This window comes from Macrotis lagotis, chromosome 1 (genome assembly GCF_037893015.1).
Source record: "Macrotis lagotis isolate mMagLag1 chromosome 1, bilby.v1.9.chrom.fasta, whole genome shotgun sequence".
NCBI lineage: Eukaryota > Metazoa > Chordata > Mammalia > Peramelemorphia > Peramelidae > Macrotis > Macrotis lagotis.
Window position 1 is genome coordinate 670,893,428 of NC_133658.1, and position 14,368 is coordinate 670,907,795.

The 14,368-nt window shown below is 37.5% G+C and overlaps 1 protein-coding gene across 1 annotated transcript; it reads left to right on the forward strand.

Moving 5' to 3' along the window:
- The first annotated feature begins 66 nt into the window (after positions 1-66).
- Positions 67-5,843, forward strand: LOC141507662 (small ribosomal subunit protein eS4, Y). Its single transcript, XM_074215546.1, has 3 exons — positions 67-170; positions 254-425; positions 4,406-5,843. Exon 3 carries the CDS (start codon positions 4,419-4,421, stop codon positions 5,208-5,210), a length of 792 nt encoding a protein of 263 aa, XP_074071647.1. The 5' UTR covers positions 67-170; positions 254-425; positions 4,406-4,418; the 3' UTR covers positions 5,211-5,843.
- Positions 5,844-14,368: the final 8,525 nt, after the last annotated feature.

Below are 14,368 nucleotides of genomic sequence, written 5' to 3' on the forward strand. Positions count from 1 at the left end.
CCTGCGCCGCTTCAGCGTGTCTAGAGAGGGGAGGGCAGGAAGTCCCGGTGCGTCACGTTGTCCGGACGCCTGAGGCCCTTTTGCGCCCGGCGGGTACGTTGAGGACGCCCCGGAAGGCGAGGCCAAGAGAGCGGAAGTTCTCAGACGTCCTCGTGGTGGCCGGCGCGGAGGTAGGTGCGGATGTTCGCGGGGACTTTCTTCGTTTAATGCCTCTCTGCCACTGATCGACTTAATTTTTATCTCTCGTTGTCAGGTTGGGAAATAGCTCGAGATACCTCCTTTCCCGCACATTGTGTGAGCCGAGGCCGCGTGGCCGCTTTGGGTGGCGAACAGGGCTGGGCTCCGACTCTGCTCCAACTGCGCCAGGCCTACCGAGAACTTCTCGCGAGATCCTAGACTCTTCCCGCGGTTGCCCTTTATTCCAGGTGGCGATTCAGAGGGCGAGCGTTTGGGGACCCTATATCTCGGCTTCTAAGGGGGAGCTTGGGGCTCGTAGGGATTTTCATCTCTGTCTGGATGGTACTCCCGTAGGACGCCGGGAGCAGCTCACCCAACCTGATAGGGACACGTGGCCCTGAAAGTCTAAATGGCTTCCTTAAAAAAACATTATCGGTGCTTTACTTATAGCGTTGCAGTTGGAGTCTTCCCTTGGGATGTTTTTCCTTTATGTAGATGTGAAAAAATCGTTTTAAAATACAGATCTCTCCAGACTAACCCATGACATCTACTATGGACATTTACATTCAGTTTAGCACTTTAAAAAGTGACCTGTTATGTACATGATGGGGGGACGACAAAAATACACTGAACCTTGGAGAAGGACCCCTGTCGGAATTTAATATTCATTACCGGGGTACAATAGAGAGTAGTTCTAATTAAAAGAGTTCAAAAAAGCCTAGTGCAAGAACCTAGCACTTGAAAAAAAGCTTTGGATGTTATGAAGGCTAGGTGAGAAATAGGTCCAGATGTATTGAACCATATTGCACATAAACATAGCTAGTGGAAGATGGGATGTTGTTTTGAGGAAGAACCATGGGTGTGCTCCTTTGGAAGGGCCAGTGTATGAAGACTAGGAAAGTGAAATGAATAGAAAAACTGATGGCAAGGGATTTTAAATTCTATGGAGAGAACTTAGAAATTTGTCCTTTAGGCAGTAGGGAAGACTTGAATGGGGGGGGAGGGGTGTTGATATGTACAGACCTTTGTTTGAAGAATATTTAAAAAGGGCAGTTTCTTATTTTTTGGCATTTCACCAATATCTTATTTTTATATCTCCTTCCTATCCAAGGAGCTGAACTGTCTTGTGGGACAAGAATTTTAAAAAGAGGAGGAAGTAATTCAGTAAACTTAGATACTTTTTAAGCCCCACTGCTCATGCTCTTTTTCTTTCATGACCCTCACCTTTGCAAAGAATTTTACAACTTTATTACTTATTAAGAAAAAGATTTTGTTTTAGTTGGTACTTTGAAGTAAAATATTCACAAAGTTAGAAATGTTAATTTTTTTCTTCTCACTATCCTTCCCTTTTAAGAATCAAAAATTAATACTGTACTCTTTTTGCACATAAGTCTACTAGATGGGGCATCTAGGTGGCTTAGTGGATAGGGCACCTACCCTGGAGTCGGGTACCTGAGTTCAAATCTGGCCTCAGACACTTAATAATTACCTAGCTGTGTGGCCTTGGGCAAGCCACTTAACCCAATTACCTTTCAAAAAAAACTAAAAGAAAAATAAGTCTACTAGAAGCAAATTGTATCAATGTGCATTATTCCAAATCCAAACATTCCAGTTTAAAGAAATTTCCAAACTGACACACTGTTCCCTTGAACACTGAACATCTTATTAAAAGACAACTTAAATAGCCTTATAAAAATCTTGAATAAAGAAAAAGTCAGTGTGTTCAAAGGGTTTAATTTTTTCTATCCAGTAGAACAGAATTTCTGATCCTGGGCTCTATGGACTTTTGTTAGTGAATTCATTTTATAAAGTCATTGAACTTAGATTGAAAAAATATATCATTGGTTTTCTTTGTAATTGTCTATTTTATGCATTTAAACATTCTGAAAAAGATTCCATAGGCTCACTTGACTACTAGTGAAGTCACTCATCCCAAAATTAGAAACTCCAGTGTAACAACAGATCACCATATCTTCTACATATTTAGCTCTATTCGAACTTGTAGAATAATTGGTGGAACTGCTCAGGTGTCATTTCTTGATCCCTTCAAAATTGGAAAGGGAATTCATTTATCTTAATTGGGAATTTTTTTTTTCTATTTTGAGTTTGTTTATTCTATTTTTTCCCCAGACTTTAACTTTTATTCTTGGTCTTTTTCAAACTTTACTAAATGATAAATCTGGAAAAGAATTTAGGCTAGAGGAATATTTGTTAATAAATATTCTTATCCTTTTATTTATTCAATTTTACAACTTCAGAATTAATGTCAATTCCAGGTAAATATAGTGTGAGAGGATTTTGGGTTTTTGTTTTTTAAATGGAAAGAATGTATAATCAAAAAACTCAAAGATCATTTATCTTGATGACTAGGTAATCTCCCAACTGGTTATCTTGCTTAGATTATTCAGTGGCATCTTCACATTTTGTATCCAAAATTATGTTATAATATATAGGACTTTTTGCATTTCTTTGCTCAGATTTCATCTGTAAAATGAGAATTGGATTAGATGACCCTAGATTCCCTTCTAGCTCTAGGTCTATGAGCCTATGAATGCCATTCTGTCCCTGTAATCTTTAGGATTAAATAGCTGCTTTCTTGATTTTGGCATTCAAAAATCTCTATAATTTGAGTACAACTTTTATCTTTATTTCTTGCTATCATACTTTAAACATTTTATGCTGTAGCCAGACCAGATTACTAGCCATTTCCTGATCTATTAGTACCTACTTTTCTATTTCTGTAGGCTGTCCACTATACAAAATGAATTTCCTCCACATATTTAGCTGTTGAAATCTCATAGATTAAGAATTGAAAGGGAACTTGGAGATCATCTAATCTAACCTTTTTATTTTGTATAAGAAGAAAATAGATCCCTTGGAGACATGACTTGTCTACATTGAAACTAGTAGTAACTGACAGATCGTGGACTGGAACCAAGATCCTTTACCCCAAACTATAGTTTTTTCTAGTGTCCCAGTTACCATCTACATTAATTAATAATAATAATAATAATAGCTAACATTTAATGTTTGTATTAACTAAGTTGATTGCCATACCTGTGATGCAGCTTCAGATGAGGAAACTGAGGCTAAGGGCTTAAATAACTTGGACAGGATCTTAGAATTAATAAGGTTCAGCTTCAGATGTCAAATGCAGGTATTCCTCCAACTTGTCATTTTTTCTTAATTGCTAAGAAATGGGAGTCCCAGAAAAAATTTAAAAGTATCATGGAAACCAAAGGCAGAATCTTGGAATATATGAATCACATGGCTTGCTTATAAAGATAACTACTAAGAATTTTTTTTGGGGGGGGGAGGGTTGAGTTTTAATCAGTTGTGCTCAGTTATAGATGAACCAGAAAAACTAGGATTTGGTAGTACTGATTGCATAGAAGCAGTAACTTTCACAGTAGCACAATATGGCAGGTACTACCAAGTTAGAAAGGTATGGGGTTTCATACTTTTTTTGTGGGGTCAGGGGGGGGAGTAGGGCAGTGGATTAAGTGATTTGGCCAAGGTCACACAACTAGTATCAAGTGTCAGGTTCCAGGGCTATTCCTCTATCCACTGTGCTACTTAGCTGCCCTGATACTTATGTTTAATAATGGAACTGGCATTTGAGGATCAGTTGAGTTAAATTTAGAGAGACTTTTCACCAGAGGCTTAGCTGCCATATGTTTAATATTTTTTAGCTTACAAATATTCACGAAAGACTAACTTTACCAGTTAGGGGATAGCTTGGGTTGTTTTATTTTGTATCTTTTTATTGAAGCATTTTTTTTCAAATGATTATCAGTAATCTTAACACCTGAGGTCCATACCTCATGCAAAGTCTGTTTGCAGTTCTGAAAAATAAAATGTACCATACCCATTAATCATTGTGAACTGGGAATTATTTAAGCGTTCTTTATGTTTTAATTTTTCTTAGCATAAATATTTTTAGCTTTTTAATCTTATTTTCTCAAATGTTTTTGAGACAGTTGGATTTTTTAGGTGCACTAGAAAGGAGACTTGATAGGAATCAGTTAACTGGCTTTCATCTTGATTTTTAAATAACCTGTCTCAGCTATGCTTGTTCTTGTTTGAAGATGGTACTGGGAATTCCATCTGAACTCTGTGGGGGGGGGGGTGTAGTAGAATGGGGATGAGGGATGTAATGCTTTGATGGTCTTTCTTGTTTCTTCCTCTGAATTTGGTCTAACTGTCTCCTCTTGTGGCCTCTCCCTAGGCCCAGCAGAGCCATGGCTCGTGGTCCCAAAAAACACCTGAAACGTGTGGCAGCCCCAAAGCATTGGATGCTTGATAAGTTGACAGGAGTTTTTGCGCCTAGACCCTCCACAGGTCCCCACAAGCTGCGGGAATGCCTTCCCCTCATTATCTTCCTTAGAAATAGACTCAAGTATGCGCTGACAGGAGATGAGGTGAAGAAAATCTGCATGCAGAGGTTCATTAAGATTGATGGCAAAGTCCGTACGGACATCACCTACCCTGCTGGCTTTATGGATGTCATCAGCATTGATAAGACAGGAGAGCATTTCCGTCTGGTGTATGATACCAAGGGACGTTTTGCTGTTCATCGTATCACAGCTGAAGAGGCAAAATATAAATTGTGCAAAGTAAGAAAGATCTTTGTGGCTACAAAAGGTATCCCTCATCTGGTGACCCATGATGCCCGTACCATCCGTTATCCAGATCCTCTAATCAAAGTGAATGACACCGTCCAGATTAACTTGGAGACTGGCAAGATCACTGATTTCATCAAGTTTGATACTGGAAACCTGTGCATGGTGACCGGTGGTGCTAACTTGGGTCGAATTGGTGTGATCACCAATAGGGAGAAACACCCAGGCTCTTTTGATGTTGTCCATGTGAAGGATGCCAATGGCAATAGCTTTGCCACTAGGCTTTCAAATATTTTTGTTATTGGCAAAGGTAACAAGCCTTGGATTTCCCTACCCCGTGGAAAAGGTATCCGTCTCACCATTGCTGAAGAAAGAGATAAGAGATTGGCAGCCAAACAGAGCAGTGGATAGATGAAGATGGGGAATAGTATAGCATGTGTAATTAGATAAAGCTGTTAGAACTTGGAAAACTTTTCCTTTTGTCAGTTTTTGTAATTGATGCTTTTTGTAGGTAGTAAGTAGTTTTCTTATTTCCTTTGTATTGTCTGATTTATTTTGTAGACTGGATTTATTTAGTACTTTAAATTTTTTTTGGACAACTTTTGGTTTATTAAAAAAAGCATATATTCTGCCTTTTATGATTTCTTGACTTCTACAAACTAATGGTTAATCTTTTGAGCATGCTAAAATATGTATGCATATTTGAAAAGGATGCTTGCCTGCTTAGGCTGTTTTTTTCCTATATAGCTGGTAATTCTAATGTATTTAAACTAAGTTTGGCTCAAATATTTACTGTTAGCCTCTATATTGGGTTTATCACTCTGATGATAGGATGTTAATGTCTATTATATATTTTTCTTTTTTTCTTGTATCACTGTTGTACTTCCTTTTCTGAATTTAGTAGTTGTGTTTGGCTCAAATAAAATAAGAATTATTGTATACTTGTTAATGTTTTCTGTCACAATTACCAAATCTCTTATGCTTCTTCAGAGAGCATCAAGTGAGTATCTCTTATCAAGCAAAAAATAAAAATTAAGAATTGCTTACTGTGTGTCAGGCTTTGTGCTAATGATAAACACTGTGAAATAGAATCAATCAAAAAAACCACCTTGTACTTAAGGAGCATACATTCTTATGGGGGAGACAGCATAAATAAGGGCTGCAAAGCTGCAGGATGGGATAGTAGTGCTGGCTAGGGGGGAAAGGTACCCACAGAGTATAAAGGTAAAGGGCAGGGAGAGGAAGGGAAAATGACAGGCCTAGGCCTATCCCCCAAATGGAGACGAGGGAATTAACAAATGAGAAAATGTGGCTTTATGGGAAATTCTGGTCTATGAAGACTACAAATAAAGAGGAATTGAAAGGATTTTTGAGGGCAGGGGGACAGTTTGAACCTCTCCCCAAATGGAGGCCAGGGGAAGATCTAATCAGATTTGTAAGTCATCTTTGTCTTTTTCACTACAACTTTCTTAATTTCATTTATATTGAGAATGATAATATCATTGATTGAGTCTTCCATCTTGTGGGAACATTACTTGTTGAAAGGGAATTAAATTTGTATGAGCCCAAGCCTAATTAACCTATTCTAATTTGCCACTCCTAGTAAAGGTTTCAACCTCCAGAGTTGATGGATATTTTCCTTTTAAAAGGATTTGTTTCATGAGTTTCTGAGTCCACATTATAGAATTGAGAGATAGGGATTAGAACTGACTTTTTGTTTGGGAACTCCCAAGATATGGAAATTCTATCAATGCAAAAATACCTTATAGTTTTGTCCAGGATACTAAGAAGTTAGGTGACCTGTCTAGTTTTTTCCTAGATATATTTAAAACTGATAGATTTAAATCTTTTTCTTTTTAAATTTTGAAGCTGCTATCTTTTGGGGAAGTCTTTGCAAACGTTAGGCAGTTACATAGCCAGAACATGTACTGGAGTCAGGGTGACCAGAGTTTAAATTTGGCCTGACATTAACTGTTAGCTGTGTGACAACTGGGCAAGTCACTTAACTCTTTGCCTTAATTTCCTCATCAATAAAATTATCTGGAGAAGGAAATGGTCAAGTACTCCCATATCTTTGCCAATAAAATCCCAAATGGGATCACAAAGAGTTGGACATGACTGAATAAAAGAAAAAAAAAAGCAAATTTTCGAGAAGCCCCTTATTTTTTCTCAATTATTCATAGACATTGAGTGATGCGCTAGCGAGGCAGTGATGAGAGGGTATCTTTGAAATTTGTGACTTTCTCCTTAAAAAATATAAAATAATGCTTTTAATACCATAACTAAGTCATTTATAAAATATTGATGGTAGTAAAGTAAAGCTTTTCTTCTCCCAACTCTTGATTGTTAGACAATATCTGAAAGTTGTTTCAGAGTAACTTTTAACTTGTCAGACATGTATCATAGTATGGCATATAATTAGAACTTGCTAACCATGGCAACTTTTCTTTGCATAATATTAATCAACAGTTGTACTTAATAACAGGCTAGAATTGTGAAATATCAAAGAACAAATGGAACTCAATTGTTTACTCAGGAATTCACAATTGAATACATGTGACTTCACATTTGCTTCACTGTCATGACAGTACTCTTTAACTATCCCTAAAATAGTTTCTGGAACTGTTAGATGAATACAGGAGAAAGATTTAAAAAAAAATTTTACATGTTTTTCCTCAATCATGACTATTGCTTCTTGGTACTCTTTAAGTGTCATGAATTTATTTGAAAAATTATTTAGCAGTTTTTATTTAACTCCTGTTGCAGCCTAAGATTCTCTTCCAGGAAAAATTCTTTAAATTTATTCTCATTACAGCATGAATTCAAGGCCCACCCTTCTTGTTTGCTGTACACTTAGTCAATAGCCATTAAGGGCCTTCTATGTGCTAGGTGCTGTGCAAAGTGATTAAAAAAGAAGACAAACCATGCTTTTGAGCTTATTCTGATGGGGGAGACATGCAAACAACTGTACAATTATATACAGGGTAATAGGAAATAATGATACTAGCTTTAAAGAAGCCTTTGGCTTACCAGTATAAAGTCAGGAAGGCTTCTTGTAGAAGATGGGGTTTTAGCTGAAACTTGAAGGAAACTAGGGAATCCATGAAATGGAAATGAGGGAGACACGGAGGACAGTCAGTGTAAATGAGTTGGCAGGTGGAGTGTTAGTGTAAAGAATAGAAGAGACTATCACAAGATCACAGAGATTTTGGGGGTTCTGCAAGAAAACACTGCAAAAAGGGGAGAACAGGTAAGTTAAAGGGCTTTGAATTCTTAGCAGAACTTCATTGCAGGTGATAGGAATTCATTGAGAAGAATTTGTTGAATGGAGGAGGGTGACATTCAGACCTTTAGGAAATCATTGATAGCTCAGTGGAGAATGAACTGTAATGAGAAAGTTATAATAATGATGGGCCCTGGGTGGGGGTATTGACAGAGTAGAGAAGGGCTCACATTCAAGAATCAATAGTATTTCTTAGCAATTTATTGGGTAGAGGAGGATGAGTTCAGGATGACACCTGTGATTCTGGGTGACCAAGATAACAGTGATTCCCTCAAGAGTCATAGGAAAGGAAGTGAGAAGGGTTTTTTTGGTGGGGAAAAATGAATTTAATTTTGACATTGTGGGGTCCCTATTGTGAGAAACCATTGTATGGATTCCTTAAGCAGTGAAAGAATAAATAATGTAGTTTCCTAGCAAAAGTTTCTATTGGTGAAAGCCATAATAATATGGAGTCATGAGTAATAAAGTAGAAAGTAATGTAGTATCTTGAAAATCTAGAGAAAAGATAAAAGTCAGGAAGAGGGTGATCAGTAGTTTTCAAAGGCTACAGTAAAATCAAGAAGGTTGAAGATTGAGATAAATTCATTATATTTGACAAGACATTGATACTTTTGTAGAGAGCCAGGGCCCATCCTAAAATGTGCCTGCCATGTGTGACAACATAATGGAATTATAACTTCTGCTCTTTGGATCAATGTATCTTTCAAAGCAGCTGCAGATCATGATAGTTCTAGAGCTTGTGGTTCACCAAGACCGAGCTATTAAAAATGAAGTGATAAGTAATTAAAGTGATGCAATAATAGAAGTCTGTATAGAAAAGGGTGATACAAAGAGGATCAATTTTGAAACTTGGAAGACTTATATTTAAATCCTGCCTCAGACACATACCATCCCCATGTTCAGGGGAAAAAAAAATCTTAGTGTCCTAGAAAACTCATGAGAACCAGATGTTAGATAAGTTGATCTGTATATGTATTAGGGGAAGGAGTTCCCAGTATAAGATTCCTACATTGATGAAATCATTTATCTAGGCCAAAACAAATAGTTCCTAGAACTCAAGAAGTGATAAGACCTATTATCTTAGTGCTGCTAAGTTATTGGAGAGAACTTATATTCTTTTCATTTGTAGGCCTCTTGTCCTTTACAACCTCCCAAGCTGAAAGTGTAAACCCCAAATTCTGAGCACAAACAATTCTTTTAATACCTTCTTGAACCAGTGAAATTTTTAAGCATTGACCTGCTAGGCAGGTCTTTTTGGCTCTCCTGTTCTGGAGCTCTTCTCTAGGATCTCAAATTTGTTAGATACAAACTTAGTGGTTATTCAGTTCAAACCCCTTATTTTTATAAAAGATGAAGCTCAGACCCAAAGAGAGATTCAAGGAATTTGCCTACAGTTAAATCTGTCATGGATAGGATGTGAATCTAGCTTTTCTGAATCCCAATCTAGCACTTTTGGCACTCAATAGTCTCCAGAAACATTGACACCTAGATGCAATAAAGCACATTTATGTTAGGTTTCAACACGGATCTCTTAAAGAAATGAGAAAGTATCCAAAGTTACCTGTACTCAGTGTGACAGAAATCATCTTACTGCCTTCTGACTTTTAAAGTGAGGAAGCCAAAGAAATTGCTGAGTCTCAAACCCTTTTAAAGGTTTTGTAAAATCAAGTCATATCATGCATGCCCTAGAAGCCTCCCAGGGAAGCATTAAAGCTATTAAATAGCCACATTTCCCTGAGATATTTCCAAGCTACTTGCTCTCCTCAGAAGCCTGAGGCTGGACTTTAAGGTGGTAAGTTTATCTGGTCATTATATGACAAGTTGACTTTTTGTATGCAGAAGATGAAAGCAAAGGCAAATAATAGGATGGATAGGATAAAAGAGTTCCGTTAAAAAAAATAGGAAGATAATTCTAATAATTCTCCAAAGCCCAGAGTTTTCAATAAATATCAAGGTTAATAGGGCTCTTAGTTTTTTTAGTTATGTTGGGGGTAAAAGAAAAATCAAGAAAAGGATAGAACCAAAGCCTGACATGAATGGGACCAGTGATATAGTAATAATGAGTGATGGAGAGAGGGAGATGTTTCCACTCAATTTGTATTTTACTTTTCTTAACAAAGAAAGTCGATTGTCAGACTGGGAAAGACAAAACAATCAATAGGGAAAGGAAATCCATTATAAGTGAGTAAATTGTGAAAGAGCCAAGATACTTAAAAAGGCTTCAAATCATCAGACCCTGACATTACAGCCCAGAAATCTGAGAAATTTTGTGACTGGATTGTGAACTATCAGTTACTGGAGGTCATTATCTTTTGCCCTAAACTCCTCCCCTGTACTACCTTCTTTATTACTTTATTAATTATTATTATATGGAGTTGAGGGAAAACCATCCTCCTTACTCCTTCAGGCTCACAACAGAGGAGAACGCTATCTTCCCTTCCTCCCCACCCTCTGTCCAATCTGTTGCCAAAGACTGTGAATTGCACTTTTGGAGAATCTCTTGAATACACATTCCCTTCTCTCCTCTGAACTGCCACCTTTCTGGTACAGAGAGTACTCTAGCTTAGAGTAGAGATGTCAAACCTGTCTGCAGGTTCAACTGTTGACTGAAAAAAGAGGTAAAATAAAATTGGGAAATATTTAACAAAATAAAAAATACAGTAGTATGGATAATGTTAATATATGATTTCCTATATTGATAGGCACTTTCAGGGATACTTACATGCAATTTAGTGCCCCATTTCTATTTGAATTTTGTACTGCTGGTCTAGAATACGTAGCCATTACCATTTCCTTTTATGTTGGGGGGATTCTATAATATTGCAACTATTCAGTAACAACATGTAAAACTATAACAATATTGCTTTTCCCCCCTTCTCACTTCTACCCCACCCTCTGTACATTCAAATGTACTCTATCAGGTTTACCTGATTGTTTCTTGGTTTTCCTTACAAGAATATATTAATTTTTTTAAAAAAATTGTTTCCATTGCTTCTTATATTTATTTTGTTCCTTTCAAACAGAATACATTCTATATAAACATTCTAGTAATGTTTTCTCTACCACTAAGTCTTGGTGGTAGAATTCCCTGCCTTCTCCCCCCAGCCCCCCATAACTACAAATGCAGGGATTGGAGTAGTTTCTCTGATTTGCTATGACCAAGGGATGACTTTAGATATAATCATTTTACTCTGTGATAAAGTACAAGAATGTGGGACTAGAAGTTAGGAAACCTAGTTCTATTCTCTAATTTGCCTCCAATTTGCTATGTTATCATGGCACATAATATACCTCTCTGGATCTTAGTTTCCTAATCTATAATCCTAATCTGTAAAATGAGAAAATTGGGGTGGATGATTTCCAAGATCCCTTCAGCTATAAGGTTTTGCTGCTGCAAAGTAAAAATTAAAATTGATAGAGGAAAAACTGTACGAACTTGAGATAGGCCAAAGGGGATAGTGTGATCGATATAAGGAGAAGTAGAACTATTTCTGGAATGTAAAATACATGGAAGGCACATAATATATTTACCCATTATAATTATAACTGTTGGAAAAATCTGCTGGAGATTTAGTGTTAGATGTGGCCAGCTTGGTGCCTGTCATAAAATGATCCACTACTTTAGCTTTAAATGCCTACTCAGCATGACAGTTAATGGCCTTTTGGTACATGCACTCTATGCTAATAATTCTAGCCTCATGCTTTTCCTGTCTCCCTTTTGATTTCTTTGGGGGGGCAAACTACAGGGGAATATGAAGGAAAAAATGATATGGAATAAAAGTTATAAATATTATGGATCACTAGTATGATAGTAATTTAACTAAACAATATATGGCACTATTAAATTTTCTATTAAACTCTTTTTTTAAAGTTCTTTTTATTTATTTAAGTCAATGGGGTTAAGTGACTTGCCCAAGGTCACACAGCTAGGCAATTATTAAGTATCTGAGGTCAAATTTGAACTCAGGTCTTCCTGACTCCAGGGCTGATGCTCTATTCATTGTGCCACCTAGCTGTCTCCTATTAAACTCTTTTAAAGTGATGCCATTCTGATTTTTTTTAGATTAAAATTATTCAATGCTCCAAAACTATATCTATATGATAAGTCATATCTGAAATAAAAATGTTTTCAAGATGACCAAAGAAAGAGCATACTTTTTGGAGGTAAGTATGAATTCTGATAAATATAAATCATTTTTAGGGCAGATAGGTGGCACAGTGGATAAAAGTACCAGACCTAGAGTTAGGAAGACTCATCTTCATGGGTTCAAATCTGGTCTCAGACACTTACAAGCTGTGTGATCCTGGGCAAGTCACTTAACTCTGTTTAAGTTCATCCATCATTCTCTTTTTTCTTCTTTTTTTAAAAAAATTAATATTTATTCTCATTTTTACAAATAATGTTTTTATACATTAATAAAAATATTCTTATCTAAGAGTAAACAAAATACCCCTCTCCCCAAAAAATATAGACTTGCTTGAGTGATAAAGTAAAGGGGAGAGGGAAAAATTAAATTAAAATAAAAAAAATAATAGTAATAATTGTAGGTATGGCCAGGTGGCACAGTGGATGGAGCACCAGCCCTGGAGCCAGGAGCACCCGAGCCCATATCCAGCCCTGTACACCCAAAAATCATCCAGCTGTGTGACATGCAAGCCACCCCAACCCCACTGCCCTGGAAAAACCAAAAAAAAAAAGACTCAAAATAAAATAAAATAGTAATAATAGTAGGGGCAGTTGGGTGGCAGACAGAGCATTGGCCCTTGAGCCTGGAGCACCCGGGTCCAAATCCAGCCTCAGACACCCAATGGTCACCCTGCTATGTGGCCCCAGGCAGGCCCCCCAGCCCCATTTGCCCTGCATCCCCCCCAAAATAATAATAAAAAATGTGCTTCAGTCTGTGTTCTAACACCACTAGCTCTGTCACAGGTGGATCACATTCTTTGTGATAAGTCCATCACAAAAGTTTCTTCCATATTTTTCCACTGTTGCCATTGCTGATTGCAACTCCCTCCTTTCGTATTTCTCCACTACCATGTACTATATTTTCTCTCTCCTTTCACTCTGACTCTGCTGTAGGTTATCTGAGTGGCACAGCAGACAGATCCCTGGCCCTGGGACCAAGTAGCCCTGAGCCCCCATACCACCCCTTAGGCCTAGCATTTACCTGGCCCTATGGTTTCGGACAGGCCATCCAATCCCAGTCCCTTGCAAGAAGTAAAAAAGAAAATGTGTTATATCTGACCACTCTCCCCCCTGGTCCATCCTCTCCTCAATCACTCACACCCTCCCTTCCCCCTGCCCCCCACTTCTTACTCCAGATGCCTATACCCCATTGAGTATATATGCTGTTTCCTCTCCTAGTCACCTCTGATGAGAGTGAAGATTCCCTCATTCCCCCTAGCCTTCCCCCCCCTTCCATATCACTGCAATAGCTCATTGTAATAAAGAAAAATCTTATTATATGAAATATCCTGGCCTTTTCCTCCTCTCCTTTTTCTTTCTCCCATTACATTTCCCTTTTATCTATTGACTCCATTTTTTACACCACAATATATCTTCAAATTCAGTTTTCTCCTGTACTTCATCTATAAAACCTCCTTCTCCCTGCTTTGTTAACTGAGAAGGTTCATATGAGTATTATCAGTGTCATTTTTCTATACAGGAATACATGTAGTTCATCATCATTAAGTCCCTCATATTTCCCCTTCTCCTCCACTCTCTGCTTCACCTGAGTCCTGTATTTGAAGATCAAACTTTCTGTTCAGCTCTGGCCGTTCCAAAAGGAACATTTGGAATTCCCCTGGTTCATTGAAAGTACATCTTTTTCCTTGGAAGAGGACATTCAGTTTTTCTGGGTAGTTGATTCTTGGTTGCATTCTAAGTTCTTTTGCCTTTCCGGTATATTATATTCCAAGCCCTATCAGCTTTTAATGTAGTTGCTGCTATGTCCTGTGAGATCCTGATTGCAGCTCCATGGTATTTGAATTGTGTCCTTCTGGCTGCTTGTAATATTTTCTCTTTGACTTGGGAGTTCTGGAACTTGGCTATAATATTCCTGAGGGTTGGTTTTTTGGGATCTCTTTCTCAGGGAGATCGGTGAATTTTGCCCTCTGCTTCTAGGATATCAGGGCAATTTTCCTGTAGTAATTCTTTGAAAATGATGTCAAGGCTCTTTTTCTGATCATGACTTTCAAGTATTCCAATAATTTTTAGTTTATCTTTCCTAAATCTGTTTTCCATATCAGTTGTTTTTTTCAATGAGATGTTTCACATTTTCTTCTA